Below are 25,861 nucleotides of genomic sequence, written 5' to 3' on the forward strand. Positions count from 1 at the left end.
GTCGGAGGACAATCTCAGGGTTAGAAGGTCAGAATGCAGTGTGGAGACAGAGCAAAAGTGTTACAGTAAAAAAAAAAAAGACAGTAGCTGGTTGCCTATTTAATTGTTGTACTGTACCCAGATAAACTCCTTGTAAGTCTCCATTGGGTTCTCGGTCATCTCAAGGCAGCCATTCACCTGTTAATTCACAATACTGTTTGGTAAAGCAGGGAGATTTCATTGTTCAGCTTCCCACTGTTCACTGGTGTACAGAGCACAGACTGAAGGATATAATACAATTTAGAATTTTGGTTCTGTCGTCCATGTCAGGCTTTAAAGTAATGACTGTCGCCTTCTCCAAACCGTTAAACTCGGTGTCACAGGCAAAGCTTTTAATGGCGGCTCTGTAGAAGAGGGGAGGGGGTGAGGTGCGACGGGACTACTTTGACTTGTCAAGTTCAGATAAATGCCAGACGGGGACTTGGGGAGCTGAGTGTCTGGCAACAAGCTAGCCAAGTCACATTGCCTGTTCCAAAAGGCAACCTGGGAAAAGGCAGGCCTGTCCAAGGACCTAAGCCCCAAACCGTAACACTAATCCTAGCAAAGGACCTTATTAACAGATCTAAGATCAGCTTACCCTCTGTCAAATCTGAACCTTAACCACTAGGGGAAATCGTTTTTTTAAGGTGCGATAACAAGACATTTTGCAATTTGGGTGAACTATCCCTTCAAGTACAGTGTATTAACTCCATTTAAAAGTGTTCTCTGGTGTAAACTACGACGAAGTTAACTCACCTCGGAGGAGTAGTCTTCAGCTGTGGTGGACACTTCACTATCTGGCTGAAATAGGAAACAAGAAGAGGATTCATCAGACCCTGCATGGGGAGGACCATAATAGGCCCCATAATAGTCACCAGTACAAGTGGCCCACACAAACAAGCAGAGGGAATGGGGCCTCCCGAGAGGTGCAGCGGTCTAAATGCTAGAGGCGTCACTACAGATCCGGGTTCGATCCGGGCAGTGTCGCAGCCAGCCGTGACCGGGAGACCCACGAGGTGGCTCACAATTGGCCCAGCATCGTGCGGGTCAGGGGAGGGTTTAGACAGCCGGGACGTCCTTGTCCCATCGCACTCTTGCCTACTTTTATAAGACAGCTCCTTTTCAATGGAATAATGGCCATGATCATTAGAGCCTATTCTAGAGGGGCTAATTTCACTTGACCAAGATTAAAAGTTGGAACACCATGGTGCAAGACGAGGAGAAATGAAATGAGAGCTTTTATTGTCCGAGTTTATGGAGCATTAGGCCGATAGTTCCTGTGGCGGGCCGGGCGCATGCACGCTGACACGGTCACCAGTTGGACGGTGTTTCCTCGGACACATTGGTGCTGCTGGCTTCCGGGTTAAGCGAGCAGTGTGTCAAAAAGCAGTGCGGCTTGGCAGGGTGTGTTTCAGAGGACGCATGTCTCAACCGTCGCCTCTCCTGAGTCCCTACGGAAGTTGAAGCGATGGGACAAGACTAACTACCATTTGGATATCACAAAATTCGGGAGAAAAAGGGGCAAAAAATGAATACATTTTAAAATATCATTTTAAAAACAAGCATAGGGAAAAACAAAGCTTCAAAGTTAAAACTGATGGACCATAACGTGAGTATGCAGTTTTAGCTAAAACAAGCCCATCCTAGGTCAATATTGAGTGTACAGTTAGAATTCTGCTGTTCATGATATGACAAGGCTATTGTCCTCTCATTTCCGATTAGCCTTTGTGCCGCCAGTTCTGGTCAGTTTCGGGAGAAGAATGGGTTAATTATGGCGATGCCAAATGCTGTCAACCCGTTTGACCTACATTCATTGGGGCATTTTGGAAGCATGGGGTGCCACATTCAATAACCGGGTGCAACCTACTTTTATAAGACAGCTTCTTTTCAATGGAATTATGGTTAGCTCTCGCACAGATCTCTGTGAACCAGTCTGCCTATACAAGTGGCTTGGAGGGGAACACTTTGAAGCTGGTGTTTCCACAGCAACCCCTCTCTGCAAGGGAAGTTGTATGGCTACTTAGAACGTCTCCGTGTTCATTCAATGGTGCGCCCAGGGCCAATTACACCCTTTGTCTTGGAAATGAAAACCCATTGTTTGGAGAAGAAACTGACTAAAAACAAAATGGTTTTAACTAAATGTTTGAACCACTTATCAGTCTCATTATTACAAATATGGATTCAGATAAGTCTGAACTCAAAGGCATGAGTCTAAACTCATGAGCATCTTGGACCTACGAAAATGTTATCAGTAATGACAGAAGTGGAAATTCATGACAAACAGGTGCTGCTCAAAATGTCTGCATGCCTATAGAAATACAGTAGGAGAAAGTGCTGAGCTATACCTCAAGAATACCGACCACCAAAAGAAAAGACAGGAAGCAGCCACTCTATTCAATCACCTCTGGGTCCATTTTGTGCTGCAAGGCCACAAAGCTCTCCAACCAAAGAATGAGGCGGCTTAAACAGTTTAAAGGCAATTCTGTTGCCACGGCAACCCATCATTTCCTAGTCACATTCGGGTGGTAAGGAGAGAAGAAATACTGTGTGGTTTTCAGCAAAAGAGGGAATGAAAACTATTAATGCGGTTCGTGACACAAGTAGTACAAAGGAACAGAAGGGAGGGAGAAAAGAGAGGAGTTTGCATTGTTCGGTGTAGGTGCAGAGTTGGGGGTGGCATGGTGCATACAGCCTGGTTGATGCTTGTGAATGTGCTCAAGGTTGTGAGGGGCTTGCCGATTGTCTGTGAAACAGAAATGATTTCACATTGATGATGTAACGGCGAGCTATATTAAAAATGACAGGATAAGACGGTCATTTGAACGAGGGAGAGAATCATTGAGCAAGCTTGCAATGAAGCTTTATAAAGAAATGTCTGAAGAGATAGGAAAAGAAGTATGAACAAAATATTCACCAAATCCTTACTTATCTTTTTGGTTATTATTTTGCTCATTATCTAACCAAAGTTGAAAGAATACTCCAACCCAACCCTCTAGCACAATAACAATATTCACAAAAATAAAATAAATGCAGTTTGCCAGCTGTAACTAAGGTGTTAAATTCAGCAAATCAAGAGGTAACACAGCACTAACAAGGACACTTATTGGCTGCTCCACTGTTCATCCCTTTAACCCAGAGTTTCCCAAACTCGGTCCTAGGGACCCCACGGGGTGCAAGTTTTGTTTTTTGCCCTAGCACTACACAGCTGATTCAAATAATCAACCTTTGATCATTTGAATCAGCTGTGTAGTGTTAGGGCAAAAATCAAAAGGGTCACCGCTTAGGGCCCTGAGGAAAGAGTTTGGGAAACGCTGCTTCAATATTGCGCCTTTGAAAATCGCCACTCACAAAAGTCGCTCATAGCAACGCATAGGTTGATTCCAGAGACTGTTATCTGAGACTTGAGACACTGCTCATTCTGCTCGAACGGATTCAGACGATGTCTTTTATGCAACAAAATGTGAATCCCTTATCAGGCAGTGAATATGCGTGATTACCAAAACCTTTTTATGTCATGTTTGGACAGCATTTTATTATCCAATGTTCTATTCAACATTTCACATGTACATCTTAGTCATTTAGCAGATACTCTATCCAGAGAAACTTACAGTAGTGAGTGCATAAATTATCATACTTTTTCAAGCCAAGCAATTAAAATGTGCCTCTTAAAAACTGTACCAATGCTTTAGAAGTAAAGAGCACATTTAGTGTTAATTCATATTTGTGATTCAAATTACCATGATCTTTCCCTAGATGATCAGTATGGACAATACAGGAAGCCACATAAATATAGGCTACTACTGCTTACAATGTATCACTACACACATTAGGCTACTTCAACATAGCATCAGCAAAAAAAGAACCTAGAACTAAAATACATGATCCATCTAATCTAGGTCTTGATGAGTGGTTGATTAGCTCAATCAGTTCACCCTTGTGATAAATTCAGCACAGAAGACCAATATCATTTTAATAAACTGTAATTTCAGGGCCAGGAGAAGTAGCAGTTCTCATCCCTTTTCACACTACTGAGCCAAGCCAGTTTCTTCTATAGTCTTTTCAACGCAGACTCTCCAAATCAAGCAAGGCTGCACGCTAGGAGAAGCTCAATTCAAATGGTAAATCAATGGTTAGGGATGGTAGAGAAGTTTTTGGCCTTACCTCTATGGTGTACGTCTGGTCGTGTTTGACCGTCTCACCACTGTGCAGGGTCCTGGCGAAGGTAAACTCTGTGGTAGGGGGGTCCAGTTCCCCTCTTTTTCCTACCCCCCCATTCCCCTCCCCCACTGACTGATCTAACTCCTGCTCGGCCTCCCCTCTCCCCGGTCCATCCCCACCCGGGTTGTCGTCTGTTTCTCTCCTCTTTTTCTTCTTCTTCTGTCTGTCGGCATGAGCTTTCCTCTGCCGGTACTCAGCCAACTGGGGTCACACAGGGAGAGGAAAAGCAGACAACAGGCAAGGCAGGGTCAGTGAGGTTAAATACAGAGATTACAGTGTGTCTGCACTGATTAAAAAGCAGTCCAACAAATTTAGCAAAATTCTAGGTTTATTAAGGCTAGAGGCTATGCTACACTGACTATACTACATCTATAGGCTAAATGCTACACTTTACATTCCTTTAAAAAAGCAACCGCAATCAACGTCAAATTATCTTTGATGATTAGTTCAATTAGCCTTTTCTGATAGATGAGGCCTACCCAAGAATCAACTACCTTAGTTGGTGTTTCAAATTCAAAAATGTTCTGGGGAAAAGAATCTACAAGAGAAGAAATACCTACAGTAGTGCTACATAGCTTGGTAAAGCTCATGTGAAACATTGCATGCGTCCCGGCGCTAGCAACCTCGGATGCAAATGTGAATCCTTACCGTACATAGGCCCCTAATGACCAACAGTTAGCTTCCTGTTGTGGCTACCCCTAATCTTTTAAATACCCACTAAAAGGATTACATTTTTTAAACTCCCTATATGTCAAACATCTAATGACTTAAACGCATTGGTAATTTGGTATATGGATAAACTGCTGTTTTCACCACCCCTTAAAGCTTTCGCCGTTTACAATTGTCCCCCCTCCCCTAAATATTAGTGTGCAAAGTGATGTCTTTAGTAAGAAATGGAAGAGAAACTGTTTGATAGGAAAGGAGGATTACATCTGGATCCATGTAAATCTCCAAGATGGCCAAATGCCACTTAAGCAAATGGCGGTTTTGGAATTAGCGAAAGTCTAAAAGTCGCCCAAAATCCATCCTAATCTACCACGGCGCTCCCTTCATCGAGTTTCAGACTTTCATTTCCATATCCCTTGAGGGGGCAGGCTTTCTTTGAAACAAACGTAGATCGAGGGTGTGTGAACAATCCCAGGTTAATCTGGAGCGGCACTTGGACAAATCTGATGCTTTTAAGAGTGTATCTATCTACTAGAAGCTAGGATCACCTGACCTCCTCTGCTTTTCACAAGCTCTAACAGAGCACAGAGACCTGGAGAGAAAATGTACGCTGCTAGTATATTGAGATGCATCATGCCAGGCCTGCTGAATTGAGGGGTATCAACAGATTGCTCTTATGTTTTAGTTCATGAGAAAAACATTAATTTCCATGTAATATGCCATTGTCTAATTTTACAATATGTAAACACAGATAGACTATAGACAAATTAGCTCGGAGCATGTACACACACACACGCATACACAAACTTGCCTTGGTGTACAGTCGGCACCCACAAACAGACATTTAATTTCCCTCAGTGCATAAACAGCAGGGGTTCTGTACAGTTAATTGCCAAAAGGGAACGCTGGCACTAATTACATGGATTGGACAGTAAAAGCCCTGATATCCATTATGGATAAGGGGCTGGTGACAGCCACTGAGTGGGGTGAAGTGAGTGAGCGTTAATGCAAGAGTCAGTAAACTGAATGGCCGGCTATGGGAGCTGGCTGACAGCAGGGGAGCTCAAACAGCTGGCCCTTATGGGCAACAGGTGTGAGAATGTATTTTAAAAAAGGACATATTTCCAGTAGGAGGGTATCATACTAGAGCTCAATGCAGCTAAACCTAGTGCATGCAGCTCTACAGTTGGCAGGGGTCTGCAACATGTGTGTGACCCAGGGGCCATTTTTTGGCTCGCCTGCTTTTATGTGGCCCCCCAAATTGTGATCCCATTTTGACAGGTTAAGTTCATAACCCAGTTATGAACCCAGTAGAAATTTTAATTAATTTTGGCCATTACAGAGTAGGAGGCCAAGTCTCGAATAAGGTTTTTCAGTCAATCATACTGAACAAAAATATAAAACGCAACATGTAAAGTGTTGGTTTCATGTTTCATGAGCTGAAATAAAAGATCCCAGAAAAAAAAGATTATTTCTGTCAAATTATGTTAACAAATTTGCAGTGGTAGACAGTACCTTAAGTAAAAATACTTTAAAAAGTACTACTTAAGTAGTTTTTTGGGGTATCTGTACTTTGGTATTTATACATTTTACTACATTCCTAAAGAAAATAATGTACTTTTCACTCGATACATTTCCCTGGCACACAAAAGTACTTGTTACATTTTGAATGCTGAGTTGGACAGGAAAATGGTCCAATTCATGCACTTATCAAGAGAACATCCCTGGTCGTCCCTACTGCCTCTGATCTGACACTACCGGTCAAAAGTTTTAGAATACCTACTCATTCAAGGGTTTTTCATTATTTTTACTATTTTCTACATTGTAGAATAATAGTGAAGACATCAAAACTATGAAATAACACATATTGAATCATGTAGTAACCAAAACATGTGTTAAACAAATCTAAATATATTTTATATTTGAGATTCTTCAAATAGCCACACTTCGCCTTGATGACAGTTATGCACACTCTTTGCATTCTCTCAACCAGCTTCATGAGTTAGTCACCTGGAATGCATTTCAATTAACATGTATGCCTTGTGAAAAGTTAATTTGTGGAATTTCTTTCCATCTTAATGCAGTTGAGCCAATCAGTTGTGTTGTGACAAGGTAGAGGTTGTATTCAGAAGATGGTCTTTTACCAAATAGGGTAAGTCCATATTATAGCAAGAACATCTCAAATAAGCAAAGAGAAACGACAGCACATCATTACTTTTATTAAGACATGAAGATGAAAAATTTCAAGAATTTTGAAAGTTTCTTTAAGTGCAGTCTCAAAAACCATCAAGCACTATGATAAAACTGGCTCACATGAGGACCGCCACAGGAATGGAAGACCTAGAGTAACCTCCGCTGCAGAGGATAAGTTAATTGGAGTTACCAGCCCAAATAAATGCTTCACAGAGTTCAAGTAACAGGCACATCAACTGTTCAGAGGAGAATCAGGCCTTCATGGTCAAATTGCTGTAAAGAAACCACTACTAAAGGACACCAATAATAAGAAAAGACTTGATTGGGCCAAGAAACATTAGCAATGGACATTAGACCGGTGGAAATTTGTCCTTTGGTCTGGAGACCAGATTGGAGAATTTTGGTTCCAACCGCCATGTCTTTGTGAGATGAGGTGTGGGTGAACAGATCATCTCCGCATGTGTATTTCCCACTGTAAAGCATGGTGGTGTTATGGTGTGGGGGTGCTTTGCTGGTGACACTGACTGTTACTTTTGACCACCCCTTTGTTCAGGGACACATTATTCCATTTCTGTTAGTCGCAGGTCTGGGAAACTTGTTCAGTTTATGTCTCAGTTGTTGAATCTTGTTATGTTCATACAAATATTTACACATCTTAAGTTCTGAAAATAAACGCAATTGATATTGAGAGGATGTTTCTTTTTTTTGCTGAGTTTATGTTCAGTCTCGCCAAAAAGCTTGTCCATTTCATGTAGGCAAATATCCACAACACCTCTTATTTCCTTGATTTCTCCAACATGCCAATATTTAGAGTTTGCTTTTTTGGTTATAGGTCTACACTCCCCCCAAGGGGTGCTATAGACACACACATCAAAAGTGTAATTTATATTTAGTTTTCCATTCTGTGAGGTAAAATTGTAATTTTGCATGCAAAAATAACATCCCTAATGCTGGAATTGCCCAATATTAAAATCACAGTAGAACACTTGGTGGTACAGAGGTTGAAAAAGTAAGGGTAGACGTAACTAGGGATGAAACAGTTACCAGTTTCACGATAAACAATGGTCAAATTCCCGATGGTTAGCATTACCATTTCAAATTTTAATTATCATTAAAACATTGGTTTGAAAAACCCACGGTAAATACTATCCAGCATTTACCAAAGTTAGCAACAATCTGACGCAGGTAGAGCATGCAAAGTGGGTTTTGTTTTGTGTGAAAACATGCCGGAAGGCAGTGACGGCACTCGGGAGATTTGTCACCCAAATCTGAAATGTGGTCGTATTTTTGGTTTTACAAGAGTGCTGAGGGAAACGTAATCGAAGACGGCCACCCTGTCTGCCGTACACGCAAAAAGAAAAGGAAATTGCTGCGAAAGGGGGCAACACTTCAAATCTCCAGTTATCTTTGTGACCATCACCTTTATAGCGAATGCTATAAACTTTATAGCGAATGCAAAGTAACTTTAAGCTCAATGCATTATGTGGGGACTTGGGAATAGGGGAAAATGTCGTGGTTTGTCTGTCTACCTTGCTAATAGCTTGTCAATAATGTAAAGTGAAGCCTTCAGCGTTCCCCACTCTTATGCGTCGTGTGTCTACAGACTCTATATGCCCATTGCACACAATAACATGAGATGTAGTTTAGTCACCCAACCAACATATTTTGTTAATTTAAAATCCGGCAGTCGTCGATTTGGTTGTAAAAGTGTTCCAACAGGAGAAACACGATATACAATACTGCTGTATTTATGTCAATTGTTGGGCTCATTGCAATTACTATCACTGTCTTATTAATTCTTAAGACTCATTTGTATTTATGTAAATTGTGCATGGGGTCATTGCATATACTCAAATGCAACACAGAAGTGTGTGTGTGTGTGTGTGTGTGTGAATAATAATAATAATAATAATAATAATGTAACACAATAATAACAAACGCACAAGAGTTTTTTGAGAATATGCTGGAAGAGTGGGGGATCAACAAGAAAGCCCTAGTCTGCAAAACCACAGACAACGCAACAAACATGATCAAGGCTTTTGAAGAGTTCCCAGATCTGTGGCTTGGGCTCTTTGGCCATAATTTTAACCTGGCTATCTCAAAGGCTCTGAAAATGCAGAGTTGACAGAGCAGTAAAGGCCTGCTGTCATCTGGTCCAAGGCTTCTCACAGGGCTGGAAAAGGAGAGAACTGCGAGAAAAGCAAGCTGCCCTCAACATGCCACAGAAAGTTCTGATCCATGATGTGGTAACCCGATGGGGATCTACACACAAGATGCTTGAGCGTTTCCTCAGCCAACAGCAGCCAGTCTAGACGTGTGACACTGGCTGGGCAAAGAGGAACATGGCATTTGATGCCCAAGGATGCCGACAAAGTGTCATGGAGCAACTGTGCCAGCTCCTTGAACCTCTGAGCAAGTTTACAGATACACTTGCCTCAGAGACACGAGTGACACTGTCAGCCATCAAGCCTGTCCTGGACCACATCATCCGTGACGTTCTGGTGGAAAAGGATACAGAGCCATCCCTGACCAAGGAGATGAAAAGGGTAATGAGAGAATACCTTAACAACAGATATACAGAGAAGGCAAAGAGTCATGCACATGGCTTGTTTCATTGACCCCTGCTTCAAAATGAGCTTTTTAGATGAGCCTAAGCTGCAAAAGCTGACACTGACAGCTGTATCCAGGAGGCCTTGAAGCTGGCAGCTGCACAAGTCAGGGAAGAACCACAAAGCAGCATCGAAGGGGAAATGTCTGGCTAGGTTGGGGGCAATGCATCAGAGATGCCTCACCTTGCCAGGAAGCTTTTGTGCATCCGAGCAACCAGCGTGCCATCAGAGTGTTCAGTGTCGGCGGGCACATGGACTCCCATCACAGATCCCTACTTAAACCAGACAAAGTAAATATGCTAACATTTTTTACATTTCAATCTCAAGTGAACAAATATGAATCCATACAGGATGTTAGGCCAGCAGAACCGTATTTCTTTATGGAGGAGAGAACAGACATACAATCAGTGCTGTTCATTTGATTTGTTTACATATTTTAATGTAAACACCTGCACATTGGATTTGTTTACATATGGTTGTATTGTTCTTACATGCACATTGCTTTACTTACTTAAGGTTGTGTTCATTTAAACCTGCACTAGGGAAACTTTTACCTCTCATGGCCACATGGTGCCATCTTTAATGTTAAAGTTATTATTTTAATGTTTATGCACACAAAAAGTGCAGAGTGCTGATAATTGTATTTGTTGTTTTGTTGAAATTATTTCAGTGTGTGTGTATCAGTACATTTTAACAATACTGCGATAATACTGATAACCGTGATAATTTTGGTCACTAAAATTGTGATATGAAATTTTCATACCGTTTTATCTCTAGACCTAACACTTTATACTTTTGGTTCATACAGATTATATCTTCATAAATACACACTCAGTGTCATTAGGCTAAGTGTAAACTGCAACACGCAACAACTAGGCTTACTTTAACACATAGGGAGGCTGGGGAGCTACTGTATGTCAATAGAGTTTCAGCTAGCATTATCCTTGTACTGTAGTCTAATAGTTTGTAGATGGTCTGAGCAACTCCAGATCTGTGGAGATTTGCACAGCATAAACAAATTCAATTTATTTTCTCCCAGTAAATTGAAACCCCCAGAATACTTAGGCTAATGATGCTGTGTTGCCCTATTTGGCAGAGGACCATCGAGTTGGATAAGCATATGGGACTGCGGCCTACGTAGGTGCATAATGCCATCTGCATCCTCAAAGATGGAGCAAGTGACAATGTTTTGCAGACATTCTTTATCTGGGACAAACATAGAGCCTACTTGGCAGTCAGCGAGCGTACATCGTCGCTGCTTATTCATAAAGCACTCTAAGCACTTCAAATCAAAATACTGGCTTGTTGGACGATAATTCTAGAGATTTCTGCATCAAGCATTCCACCTCATTGAGTTGTTTCACAAAGGTTAGCTAATGCAGCCACTGGTGCCGTTACAAGAGAGCGATTATCTGTTCCTCAGTGTCACTGCTTATCCCCACAGATAATAACGATAGATTAACACAATTCATGCCGAAAAGAGCACACTGTACCATGCTAAATTCAGTGTTTTTTGGTGGCTTTCTATTTGATCAATTATGGCACATTGAGTAATGTTTGCGGTAAGTGAGTGATCGTTCATTTAAACAGAGAGCATTCCCATTATAGATAGCCTAGTGGGTACAGAAAACAAACTACTGTGAAAACATTTTTGTAACCCAATGTACAGGCACGGATTAAAACACAATGAACAAGAATCAACATAAATAACCAGATTCAATTTGGCAGTAGTGCAGTTAAAGGCCTATATATGTGGAACCCTAATCACATTTGTAACACCCGCCTTCATTGCCAAAATAAATACAAGAAAGACTTAGGCTATAGCATTAGATGCTCAGAGGTTAAGTCTGAACAATACACGAACCACACCTAGGTATACAAACTGGGAAAATTTCAAGGTACCCTAACAGTTTTGTACCTCCAAATGGTCATGAATGTGTTCAGTGGTTGAACTAAGGGCACTCAGCTTTGGTGATCACAATGGCCGATCTTGTATACCATTACACAAGGTAGCTTGAGACCGAAATTAAATCATTAGCGGAGTCAAGGCTGATTAATTATCCAAAGGCTCTGAACGTACAATCAATATGGACTAAACAGAGTAGGACCACCGTACGGGAGAATAAAACTTGATTCGGGACAAAAGTTGTAATTGCTTGTGAATCGGAAGTGGAACAGACCTTTTTCCTATAGGGATTGCAGGATTGACTCAAAGTGCAACCTCCAAGAGCATAAACAAAATGTCATACGCCCAACAATAAGCCCCCAACGTAAAGTAAAGTCAAGATATCCTAGTAATAGGCCTCTTGTAGACATTTTTATGGACAGAATTTTTTTTCTGGATTAAAACGGGCCTAAAGTAGTGGGAGTGGCAGGGGGAGTGGCAATGGGCACGTTCAGCCCATTGGCGTGGCTGAATTGTCGAGAACATTTTAGAGACACCCATCTTGGCGGTTTAGAGAAATTTGAATTTTTAGGCCAATTTCCTACAATTATAGAACTTTCTCCATGGAGCTGAGAGAACCTTCTGCAGATTAAAGCAAATTTCCTGCAATTCTATTAATTTTGCCATGGCTAATATTTTGCTAAAACATAACAAAATCAATACTGATAAATTCAGTGTTGTTTTGTACTTTGATATTATCCCTGACTGACTAGCTTCAACTTCTACTGATTGTAAATTCTTAAAGATTATATTATTGTTATGGGATTTATATGAATAATGACTAGATGATGTATACATTTAACGTAGAAATATAAATAACCGAATACTACCCTGTCACTGTATGATTGTATGAATCTTATTATAATCAAAACACTGAATATAATGTGTGTAGTTTTAGTCAAGAATTAGAACAAGGACTTTCTGTTCCTTGTTAGAAACGAATGGAGCTATCGTCAGACCGGCTGGAATACTGTGTTCCTTACAGGACATTCGTTCCCCACCCAGGGAGGGGAGAGACATTGGGCTTGTAGTAGATTGTTTAACAGCTGGCAGACAATTTGAGAAGGCTTGTGAACTATATTGCCATTGTATCTGAGAGGAGGGACATTTATGACGAAATGTGAGGTATATAAATCAATGTACATGGTATTATGAGCAGAGCTCTCGAGAATAAACACTATTGGCTAAGTTTACTGACCTTTTTCCATTTCATTTAAATAAGAACCTTACACATTCTTAGAAACAGACAGAGTGTATTAATTGCATTGGAAAAATCAACATGAGAACAAAATTCTCTTGACAATTATCTAAATTAAATATTTTTTTCTACATACTTTAAATCTGGTTTTAGTCATTTCAGTTTAAAAACAAAGCTTCTTGCCATCCTAAAAATCATTATTTATTTTACATAAATGGCACCGTTTAGACTTTGGCAACCACCCACAAAAAAAAAACACTTAGGTCACCTTCCCAAGGATTTGAATGGAAGAAAAATCCCTGAATAATATTAAAATCAACTAGGTCTAAACTCCATTTACGTGAACAGTCAAATCGGCTGTGTCAGAGCTTGAAAACACTATTAGTGTCGTTCCCGTGATGAGGTAAGCCAACTTGCTGTTGCTGGCACAATGCCCGAACAGCTTAGAAAACAGCCATCTTGACAGCTGCTGCGATGATCAACAGTTGGCATGTCAACACAGACTTGAGCCAACACTTCATATACTGTTTCTTACTCAATATGTACAGTATGTACTGTATTTTAGTCATCTCATAATATACAGTACCTTCAAAGTATTCACACCCCTTGACTTTCTCCACATTTTCTTGTTTCAACCTAAATTTAAGATGTATTAAATTTAGATGTTGTGTCAATGGCCTACACACAATACCCAGTAATGTTAAAGTGGAATTGTTTTTTACAAATTAATAAAATATGAAAAGCCTGAATGTCTTGAGTCAAGTATTCAACCACTTTGATATGGCAAGACCAAATACGTTCAGAAGTAAGAACTTCCTTGACAAGTCACAAATTGCATGGACTGTGTGCAATAATAGTGTTTAACATGATTATTTAATTACTACCTCATCTCTGTACCCCACACATACAACTAACTGTAAGGTCCCTCAGTCAAGCAGTGAATTTCAAACAAATTCAACTACGAATACCAGGGAGGTTTACAAATGCCTCGCAAAGAAGGGCACCTACTGGTATCCTCTGAGAATTGTGAAGTTATTAATTATGTATCAATACACCCAGTCACTACAAAGACACAGGTGTCCTTCCCAACTCAGAGGAAGGAAACCTCTCAGGGATTTCACCATGAGGCCAATGGTGACTTTAACCTCTCTTGGGTAGGGGGCAGTATTTTCACCTCTGGATGAAAAGCGTGCCCAAAGTAAACTGACTGTTACTCAGGCCCAGAAACTAGGATATGAATATAATTGGTAGATCTGGATAGAAAACTTCTAAAACGGTTAAAATAATGCTTGAGTATAACAGAACTGATATGGCAGGCAAAACCCAGAGGACAAACCATCCAGGGGGTGGGGGGAATTGAGGTCATAGGATTTCCAATGGTTTTCTTTGGGATACCCTTATTATTAGGAACCTGGTTGCAGTTCCTATGGCTTCCACTAGATGTCAACAGTCTTTAGAAATTGTTCAATGTTTTTCTTTTGAGAAATTAAGAAGTAGTCCTATTCATTGTAAGTGTCACTCCAGGTGGACTCTACTGTTTAAATGCGTGTGAACTGGAGTACGCTTCACATTGTTTTTATCTGGAATTAGAAACAGTTTATTCGTCTTAAATTTAAATCGATTATTTACGTTTTAGGGTACCTGAGATTGGAATAGGAACGTTGTTTGAAATGATTGGACCAAGTTTACAGGTAACTTATTAGATACTTTGTAGGCATGTTGGGCAAGTTGAAACCGGTGTATTTCTGAATCAAACGTGCCAAATAAATTTAGATTTTTGGGACATAAAGAAGGACATTATCTAACAAAAGGACCGTTTGTGATGTAACTGGGACATTTTGGAGTGCCAACAGAAGAAGATCTTCAAAGGTAAGGCATTAATTATATCACTATTTCTGACTTTTGTGGCGCACCTGTCTGGTTGAAATATGATTTATTTGTTTGTATGCGGGGCGCTGTCCTCAGATAATCGCATGGTTTGCTTTCGCCGTAAAGCCTTTTTGAAATCTGACACAGCGGCTGGATTAACAAGAAGTTAAGCTTTCTTTTGATGTATAACACATATTTTCCAGAATGATAAATATTTGGTATTTTTGAATTTCGCGCTCTGCAATTTCACCGGATGTTGGCCAGGTGGGATGCTACCGTCCCAACTGCCCATAAGAAGTTAAAACAGTTACAGAGTTTAATGGCTGTAATAGGAGAGAATGGAGGACGGACACTATAGTTACTCCAAAATACTAACCTAAATGGCAGAGTGAAAAGAAGGAAGCCTGTACAGAATAAAATATTCCAAAACATGCATCCTGTTTGCAATAAGGCATTAAAGTAAAACTGCAAAAAATGTGGCAAAGAAATTAACTTTATGTCCTGAATACAAAGCATTATGTTTGGGGCAAATCCAACACATCACTGAGTACCACTCTCCATATTTTCAAGCATGGTCGTGGCTGTATCATGTTATGGGTATGCTTGTCATCGACAAGTTCATAGGAGTAACAGCATGAATTTGTGCATGAGGCAGAAATTATGGGAGAGTGGAGGGATGTTGAGGCAGACCCTCAGTCTGCTGCGCTCCCCCCTCCACTGAGACTGACCATCAGATCCAGGTACCATCAGCCCAGCAAAATAAAAAGCTAATTATTTAAAATGTATGCTCACTCATTGGAAATTAGCACAACAATGGATCTATTACCGCTGTGATCATATAGCCTACCTCAAAAAATGTCTCGAACTACTATGCATTGGCAGAGTAATTCAAGCAAAGCCAATATGCGGTGATAATGTATTGGGCCTATAGCTTACTACACAAACCTCATTGAAACAGTACTGTTTCTAATTGGTTAATGCGAGAGATTTAACTCTTGCCTAAATCTGTTCAAAATAAGCCCAATGTGTTTCTATGGGCTTATATTGGACCTAAGGTTGTCACCTGCCTTCCCGCCTTTGGGACAACAACTCCCATTGTAAGGGCATAGGGTTACATTTAAGTCATGTTAAAACAAAATCTGAGCAGTAGATCTCTGCTTGCATTTTGACTCAAAGTGCTCTTGACTAAGAAGTTTGGTGACCACTGTTCTAGAGTTTCCCTTGTTAACACGATCAATGTTTTCCTTTACAGTGGCAATTGTGATGGAATCAACACAACATTAGCCATTTTCAATGCAACATAACGAAACAAAACAAACTACGCAAGAGATTTTGTTTTGGCAGAAGGCATCGGAGTAGGATTCTATTGCATTGACATGCACTACTCACCCCATACTCTACACAGACTTGTGCGGCATAAACAAGTAGGCCTAAATGCAAATAGAGCATTGCCATATATGGATCTTTGCCATTTACTTCGAACTGGACTGTGTTTACTAGAGGTCGACCAATTAATCAGAATGGCCGATTAATTAGGGCCGATTTCAAGTCTTCATAACAATTGGTTATCTGCATTTTTGTACACCGATCATGGCCGATTACGTTGCACTCCACGAGGAGACTGCGTGGCAAGCTGAATACCTGTTATGCGAGTGCAGCAAGGAGCCAAGATAAGGTGCTAGCTAGCATTAAATGTATCTTATAAAAAACAATCAAACTACACATGGTTGATGATATTACTAGTTTATCTAGCTTGTCCTGTGTTGCATAGAATTGATGCGGTGCCTGTTAAATTGATCATTGACTCACAGCCTACTTGCCAAACAGGTGATTTAACAAGCGCATTCGCGAAAAAAACACTGTCGTTGCACCAATGTGTACCTAATCATAAACATCAACGCCTTTCTAAAATCAATACACAAGTATATATTTTTAAACCTGCATATTTAGTTAATATTGCCTGCTAACATGAATTTCTTTTAACTAGGGAAATTGTGTCACTTCTCTTGCGTTCTGTGCAACAGAGTCAGGGTATATGCAGCAGTTTGGGCCGCCTGGCTCGTTGCGAACTAATTTGGCAGAATTGTACGTAATTATGACATAACATTGAAGGTTGTGCATTGTAACAGGAATATTTAGATTTATGGATGCCACCTGTTAGATAAAATATGGAATGGTTCCGTATTTCACTGAAAGAATAAACGTTTTGTTTTTGAAATGATAGTTTCCGGATTTTACCATATTAATGACCTAAGGCTCGTATTTCTGTGTGTTATGTTATAATTAAGTCTATGATTTTATATTTGAAAGAGCAGTCTGACTGAGCTGTGGTAGGCAGCAACAGGCTCGTAAGCATTCATTCAAACAGCACTTTTGTGCGTTTGCCAGCAGCTCTTCGCTGTGCTTCAAGCATTGAGCTGTTTAACTTCAAGCCTATCAACTCCCAAGATTAGGCTGGTGTAACCGATGTGAAATGGCTAGCTAGTTAGCGGGGTGCACGCTATTAGCTTTTCGATCGGTGACGTCACTCGCTCAGACCTTGAAGTAGTTGTACCACTTACTCTGCAAGGCCCGCGGCTTTTGTGGAGCGATGGGTAACGATGCTTTGAGGGTGGCTGTTGTCGATGTGTTCCTTGTTCGAGCCCAGGTAGGGGCGAGGAGAGGGACGGAAGCTATACTGTTACACTGGCAATACTAAAGTGCCTATAAGAACATCCAATAGTCAAAGGTATATTAAATACAAATGGTAGAGAGAAATAGTCCTATAATTCCTATAACTACAACCTAAAACTTTTTATCTGGGAATATTGAAGACTCATGTTAAAAGGGACCACCAGCTTTCATAATGTTCTCATGTTCTGAGCAAGGAACTTAAACGTTAGCTTTTTTTTTTTTACATGGCACATATTGCACTTTTACTTTCTTTTCCACCACTTTGTGTTTGCATTATTTAAACCAAATTGAACATGTTTCATTATTTAGTTGAGGCTAAATTGATTTTATTGATGTATTATATTAAGTTAAAATAAAAAAGTGTTCATTCAGTATTGTTGTAATTGTCATTATTACAAATAAATAAATACATTTATAAAAATAAATAAATTAAATAAAATATTAAAATATAAAAACCGCCCGATTAATCGGTATCGGCTTTTTTTGGTCCTCCAATAAATCGGTATCGGCGTTGGAAAATCATAATCGGTCGACCTCTAGTGTTTACAGCATGAGCGGTTATTAGTAGATGCATTTGTTTTGAGATCAATGCAAGAACTGCAGGTAGCCACATGTGAAAATTTGTTTCATATCCTTTGCTAGTTAGTGAGCAATTAGCCCAGTTATAGGTCATTTGTAGTCAGCAATAGGGGAGTGATTGCTTCCTACAAGAGCACAAAACGTATACATTTCTAGCTTATTTTTGTCTTATAGGGACAGTGTTAGTGTTGTATTTTGAGACAGGCTTGAATAATCTAAGTAGCCAAAAGGCAGAATAATTTGTATTTTTGTAAAGTGGTTTCTTGCATCAAACAACATTTTCAGTCACCTCCGTGTCTGAAGGACAAGTGGATAAACAGGTTAATGTTAAGCACTGCATGTTTTGTTTTTTTCAAAAGTCTCATGGAATGTAGACCTACATTGAACACCACACATTGGCTGCTAATATAGACTGAATTATAGAACAGCTATTACAATGGTAAAATGGGATGCATTTTCTCCATTGTTTCTTTATGGTAGGACACTCTGATAGGCCTGCATTATGATCAAATAGCCACAGTAGCCTACATGGGCACTGTTAAAACTGTACCTTAAAGCGGGTACGCTTGACACAATTTTCACAACGTTCAAGTTTGCGCTCAGAAGATTTGAAATTTGCACAGTGCCAGAAAATAATTGAGGGAACATTGCCCACGCCTGTAATTGCTGCCAACGGTGATTCGAACTTTCTATTGACTCTGGGGTATTAATAGAAAAGTAAATTAGATATTTCTGTATTTCATTTTCAATAAATTTGCCAGAATTTCTAAAACCACGTTTTCACTTTGTCATTATGGTGAGCAATTAACAAAAAAAAAGTGTTGGGGGTGTTTGGTTATTTAACAACTTACTGACCGACGTCGGTTCAATTACTTGAATTCCATTTAGTTCCTTTTTTTGAGCCCAACGCGCCATTTCTCTAGAGGGAAATCAAATAATTTGCGACAATTCAAGAACTATGTCGGATGCTGGGCTGAAGGGAGTTAGAGTTTTCATTACGCAAATGTAAAAACTAGTTCAGCTCAGAATCGTGGCAATTAACTATAATCCACTGCACCATTTTTTGGGGGCTTCGACGGAGATGGATCAGAGAGGAAGAGGCGAAGCGAGAGGTTTCACTCTTGCCTAAAACTGTTCAAAATAAACCCAATGTGCTTCTATGGGCTTATTTTGGACGCCTGCCTTCCGCCTTTGGGACAACAACTCCCATTGTTAGGGCGGAGACATGAGCATCTTGCCATTAAATATAGATCTCTGGACGGATACACTTTTACACCTGCTACGTTAAGTTATATACACACCGACCGCATGAGAGAGGAATGTACACAACAACCAGAGGGACAGAGACAGTTTGTTAAAGTATGCCTTATCCTGTTATGGCTGCAATCCCCGTACAGGGATCAACATCAGGGGAAATTTCAGGGTGACAACAAAAAATACCACTTCGTAACATTAAACATTTTTGAAAATGCAAGTGTCTTACACCCTTCAAAAAATTAGAATCTTGGTAATCAAACTACGTTTTCCAATTTAAAATAGCTATTACAGAGAACAAATACCATGCTTTTGTTTGAGAAGAGCAATCAACAACAGAAACATTTTCCACCATGACAGGTTTTACACATTCACATCTGAAGGTAAAATTATGACTTACATTCTGATATCTTGCTCTTATTTTTCTTCCGGAGGGTCCCAGTGATCAAATGAAGTGCCGTTTTCTTTGATAAAATCCATTTTTATAGCCTAAATTGAAACAATTTTTTATTTGAAGACAACGAGCAATGACTACCTGGCGCACCAATCATTTTAGCGAAGCTTCATTGATTGACTATATTTCTGCCCAATGACCACTGATCTTCTTGAAATCTAGCTGGGTAGATAGCCAATGAGCTGAGGTAAACGCCAGTATGTAATGTTTTGGGTTGGACCACCATTTCTTGTTTGTAATCGCACGCGCAAGGACCTCCATTCTCGCCTTGACGATCAGAGGAGTTGCTGTAAGGCTTTTTACGCGCAGCTGTATTTCGGAAAGTTGTAGTTTCAACGATTTCATTGAAGACATCATGGCGAATAAATCAGGTAAAGCAAAGTCAAAGTCTAAAGTGAAAGTGAAAAAGTGAGACAGATTTTTTGTTTGAGGAATCTTGGAGTGTTATGATTCAAACGAACTGAGGAGCTGTTTCTGCAAGGACAGGACGTACTTCTGGACGGGTAAGTGCTAATGCCGTTTTATGAAGAAAAAAAAAAATATATATATATATATATATTTTTTTTTTGCAATGAAATGTGTGGTTTGTTTGTGTGTGTGTGTTGGTTTGTTTGGGTGTATGTATATATATATATATATATATATATATATATATATATATAATTATTATTTTAATCCCATGTCAGATTATATTTTCAATTTTTTTATTCAAATGCAATGGAGTAGAACAGCAAACACACACATGGCCACTGCGCCTGCTACTCCTCTCCATCTCCATATGAAATAGCCATTGGGTGCTGTTCAGGAGAGGGCAGGCCCACAACATGGAACAGCACAGTTGAATGGAACAGCACTTCACCTTAGTGACTGTTCCCTCTGCTCTATACAATACATATCTGTTTATTTTATGTGATGATAAAAGGCTCATACAATACAAATATATTTTTTTATGTTTTCTTTCACAGTGATAGTGACTCCGACTGGGAGCCCCCGGTGCCAAGCTGCCCGCTCTACCTCTGCCCCCAGTGGTGTTCATATGCCACAGTTAATTACTGCAGGCATGACTGTGCCTCAAGGCCAAAAGGGCACAGCATGGAGGCGTCGTTGTGTTCTGTGTCGCATGAAATGCACCACTTGTTCAGTTTGCCTCTCCTTTACATCAGAAAGAGACTGCTATGGGACATGGCACAGGCAGCAAAATATTGTGACGAGGACTTCCAAAGGGTGTACTGTTTTTTTTTTTTTTTTTCTAATATTTTTTAACATTTTTGTGTGTGTGTGTGTTAGAATTGCTTTTTAATATGTTGTATATAGTTATTTGCACTGCTGTATATAGTTATAGGTCATTTCACCAATTCGGCCACTTGGGAACATTTGGGCAACTTGTGTGGGACACCTGGGTGACTTCATGCTAAATGTCATGTAGCTCACCCATTCCTGAAGTTATCAGTCTGAAACTTTGCACACCTACAGTTGCCCTCTTGTGTTATCAAAATTATCTCCAGCATCCTATCTGACTGTGTGGCTATTCTAGTACATGTGAAAGATGATACTACAACAATAAAAAACAGAACGTATGCTCTTTCTTTCTCTTTTCTTCCACCAGATCTACTGTGTTATATTCTCCTACATTCAATTAACATTTCCACAAACTTCAGAATGTTTCCATTCAAATGATACCAAGAATATGCATATCCTTGCCTCTGAGGCTGAGCTCCAGGCAGTTAGATTAGGGTATGTCTTCAGGCGGAAATTGAGAACAAAGGGATGCAACCATAACAGGTTATCTAAGAACTAGTAAAATAATTTTGTCAGACAGCTGTGCAGTATAGGCTACTAAGGTAGGCTAGCTAAATAGGGTGACTAAAGACAGTACAGTATGGGAAGCACATAGATAACTAGGGATGCACCGATATGACATCTGGCCGATACCGATATGTTCCTTGCCAAAAAAAACAAATAGTGATAACCAATATTTAAAATGTTTGCAGCCTTTAAGCATTCTACTACAGTTAAATAGTTAACACACACACACACACACACGGACGCAGCGGTCTAAGGCACTGCATCTTAGGGCAAGAGGCGTCACTACAGTCCCTGCGACTCCTGTGGCGTGCCGGGCGCAGTGCGCGCTAACCAAGGTTGCCAGGTGCACGGTGTTTCCTCCGACACATTGGTGCGGCTGGCTTCCGGGTTGGATGCGTGCTGTGTTAAAGAAGCAGTGCGGCTTGGTTGGGTTGTGCATCAGAGGACGCATGGCTTTCAACCTTCGTCTCTCCCGAGCCCGTACGGGAGTTGTAGTGATGAGACAAGATAGTAGCTACTAAAACAATTGGATACCACGAAATTGGAGAAAAAGGGGTAAAATTCAACAACATTTTTATTATTTTTTTATTTTAAATAAACGTATTTAATGTTTATGCCAGCAGCATACCACCCTGCATACCAATGCTGGCTTGCTTCTGAAGCTAAGCAGGGTTGGTCCTGGTCAGTTCCTGGATGGGAGACCAGATGCTGCTGGAAGTGGTGTTGTTCTAAAAACAAAAATATCCCAATGCCCCAGGACACTGCCCTGTGTAGGGTGCCGCCTTTTGGATGGGACGTTAAACGGGTGTCCTGACTCTCTGAGGTCATTAAAGATCCCATGGCACTTATCGTTAAGAGTAGGGGTGTTAACCCCGGTGTCCTGGCTAAATTCCCAATCTGGCTCTCAAACCATCACGGTCACCTAATAATCCCCAGTTTACAATTGCCTCATTAATCCCCATCTTCCCTGTAACTATTCCCCAGGTCGTTGCTGCAAATGAGAACGTGTTCTCAGTCAACTTACCTGGTAAAATAACGGATTAAAAATTACAATTAAATTAAAATAAAACAGTTCTCCACTACAGATCATGGAGAGGGCTCTTCTGAATTATTTTTGAGCAAGAGCCTTTTGGGCCTCTGGGCTCCAAAGAACATCTGAAATTATAGGTTTTAGGTTACAGGTACAAACTTAGTACATGATGGCTCCAGTCCTTTAAATATTTAGTATAATATTATAACACGCAAGAAAATTGTGAAAGGAGAAACTGTTGAGGCACAATTACCACACCATGGAGCAGAGGTACACACAAAAGTACAAACTTTATATGAAATGCATTATCGACTTGGCTGTAATTTTTGAATGTGTAGAAAGATGGTGTGGAATTCACTACAAGGCTAAGCTATATGCTCTGTAAAAACCCATGAGGTTTGATAAAGCTGAATGGGTGAATGAGAAACAGGAAAAGTATGGACTCGGTCTAGGTCTACTACAGTCTCAAATAGGCTAGTATCTTTGAAAGTCCAGTGGGAGTCCAGTGTTTGCTCTATTCATTTAGCATTTATTCAAAAATATGTTTTTAAAAAACGCAATACAAATCTATTTATAATGGACATTCTCAGTGAATGGAAGTCTAAATGCCATGCATGATGGTTTATAGCAGGGATGGGCAACTCCAGTCCTCAGGGGCCAGAGTGGTGTAATTTTATCCTCATCCCTAGCAAACACAACTGATTAAACTTATTGTATTCTAAACTGAAGATCATGATTAGTTGATTTTTGGAGTCAGGTGTGTTAGCTGGGGCAAAAGTGTGACACCAATCAGGCCCCAGAGGACTGTAGATGCCCATCCATGGTTTATAGGAAGACTCTCAATTGGTTTTGCTCGACTCCTCGTTTCCTCTGGTCCATCCTCTCCTCACCTCCTTTTGAAAAAGATAGTCGAGGAGCGGAGGCGAGGAAATGCGCTCGTATGAAATGAGAATCCTTCTCCACTCGTGCGTCATCAGGCAAATTACATTTATCATATCTTAAAAATAAATGTGTAATGTGATAAAAACGAATTTAGCTAGTTGTGCAATACATTTTAAAGATAAAAGGATAAGTAGTGTATCATTTTTTAAATGTGTACATGTTTTTCTCCTTCGAGAAAACAACAGCTGATTCAAAGAGGGTGTGGCGGATTTTAAAACTCTTCCTTGCTCGCCGCCGGGATGATACTTGTGTATCCTCTACCGAAGTAGGTAATCGAGGAGGGGAGAATACTCCGTTAGCCTACTAATGAATTAACACACACCTCAACCATTTATCGGAGGAGAGGCGTACAGACTTTTCCCCAATTGAGAATCTGAGAGTCATTACATTTCTTTGAATCTTAGATGGCCTAGGCCTATACTTTTGCAACCACCCCCTGAAGAACTTCTAATGCCAGTCAAGTAAAAATTGGTGTTCGGATTTGATAGACAAGAGGTCAACTTTACATTTCTGACTTCCTACTTCCTATGCCAAGACCCATCACAAACAACTGAACACATTTAAACCAATAGGACCAGTAGGCCTAAATCCTCTTAATATATTGCCATTTCCACACAGTTCACCTGGCTAGAGAAAGCCTATAAATCTGACATTTTTGTTCAAGGTTCAAATCAAAGACAGGTGGAGAAGTGATGACAGTAGGGAGTAAAACCAGGTTACATGTGGGTGACCAGGTCAGTCATAGTGTCACAGGGTTGTACAAACAGTTGTCATATTGACTCATATCATTGCAAGAGAATTACATCATAAAGAATGCAAATTAGACTAGCTAGATTGTTATTGAATGTTTGTTACCAAACTCTGTATGACTATGTTAAAGAGCCATATGACCTTCCTATGCTTACTACGGTAGTCGGAGTTGAATCATCACAGGTTGGCAACAGAAAGACGTGTCTCATTCAAAATCCTTACTGCTAACGTCACTGAGCATTTAAATATAGTCTAGTCAATTTATAGGTTAGTTTTGATTAGCACCTTCCAAAATAGTTTCAGGTGTGGTGACAAAAAGTGATTTCCCTTTCAATAGCATCTAGCCTTCTCTTCAAATACTGCATAAATACTACTGACTCAAAATAAACCTCTAGCGTCATAGGTATGGGTGGAGGAGTGGTGTCAAGTCATGGTATTGTGCATTAGGGTCTAAACTCGTCAAAGGATTAAGGCAAGGGAATGACACTGCAAAGGCAGTAACCTCAAATTCTGAAAGGAGTCCAGTATACTTTCCTTCCATCTGTCTCCAAGTACCCTTTTATATTTTTAGACTAAAGCAGTGACGTGATTTTCATCATCCTTCTCAGTTGACTATGACAGTGTGTTATCGTATCATCTTACAAGTAGGCTACTGTGGACCCCAGGAAGAGTAGCTGCTGATTTTGCAAAAGCTAATGGGGATCCTAATAAAATACCTAAAATACTGTACCAGTTCACTGGATACTTCGAAATTGTATTGAAAATGCAATGATGGTTGAAATAATAGTTTGTGTGACATCCATCCCTTCTGCAATGATGGTTGAAATAAGAGTTTGTGTGACATCCATCCCTTCTGCATGACATGAAGTTGTTTTACATTACTCAGTTAAACTTATTTGTAACACTGGTTGTTACAGTGTAACGTTAGTATGCTATAAAATAAAATAAAGTATGTATGAGACCATTTGAGTTTGCTCAAGCTAACTTGGGGCATGTCCTGAAAAACCTGTCACACAATAATATCAACCTTTTAAATCACGTGACTAATAAAACCTGACGTTGACCGGATAGGCTGAACTGGTTAGCTGGCTAACATTCATACTTTTCTTCAAAACTGGTCGATTTTTGGAGGAAACAGCACGTTTCTATGAGATGCCAATGGCTGGGTCGCATGACAAAGGAAGTCCGGCTAACTTGCTAACCCAGACACCCGAGCTGTCATCCACATTGGGGGACATGTTTTCTAGTAGTGACAGCAGACAAGGACGGGAACACGGAAGGGGCTTCCAAAACAGCTACTAAATTAAACTATATAAGACAATGTATTACTGAGCACGCGCAGCAATAAATGTTGTTCCCAAGGTTGACTAGTAGAAACACAGAGAAAGTGCTATCATACCTTTGCTTTGCCGGCCTCGAGCTTCTTTTGCCTCTCCTCGTCTTCCATTACCGTTGTCCCTGTGGCTGAGAGAAGAGGAAAGGGGCTTCATGCGAAGTGTCAGCGAATACGCTCAGAGTCTGTGGGGAAAGTGTCTGTCTGTTGACATTAAAATTGTTTGGTAATGGTGTCAAATCACTGCGACGAACTCGCATTAGGAGCCGACTCCTTGCTACAGCCACATCTCCGCCGCCATGTTCTCCACGTAAACACGAGACT

General features: G+C 40.3%; 1 protein-coding gene across 2 annotated transcripts in view; it reads right to left on the reverse strand.

The window, feature by feature from the left end:
- Positions 1-25,861, reverse strand: part of LOC139392420 (A-kinase anchor protein 9-like) — a 126,385-nt gene extending 100,524 nt beyond the window's left edge. For both annotated transcript variants that reach the window (XM_071140396.1, XM_071140395.1), the window contains exons 1-4: positions 25,604-25,861; positions 4,180-4,437; positions 775-819; positions 118-177 (exon numbers count right to left, since the gene is read on the reverse strand). In XM_071140396.1, coding sequence (XP_070996497.1) covers positions 118-177; positions 775-819; positions 4,180-4,437; positions 25,604-25,651 — 411 coding nt within the window. In that variant the 5' untranslated portion in view covers positions 25,652-25,861. The remainder of the gene's footprint in view (positions 1-117; positions 178-774; positions 820-4,179; positions 4,438-25,603) is intronic.

Source organism: Oncorhynchus clarkii, chromosome 32 (genome assembly GCF_045791955.1).
Source record: "Oncorhynchus clarkii lewisi isolate Uvic-CL-2024 chromosome 32, UVic_Ocla_1.0, whole genome shotgun sequence".
Lineage (NCBI taxonomy): Eukaryota > Metazoa > Chordata > Actinopteri > Salmoniformes > Salmonidae > Oncorhynchus > Oncorhynchus clarkii.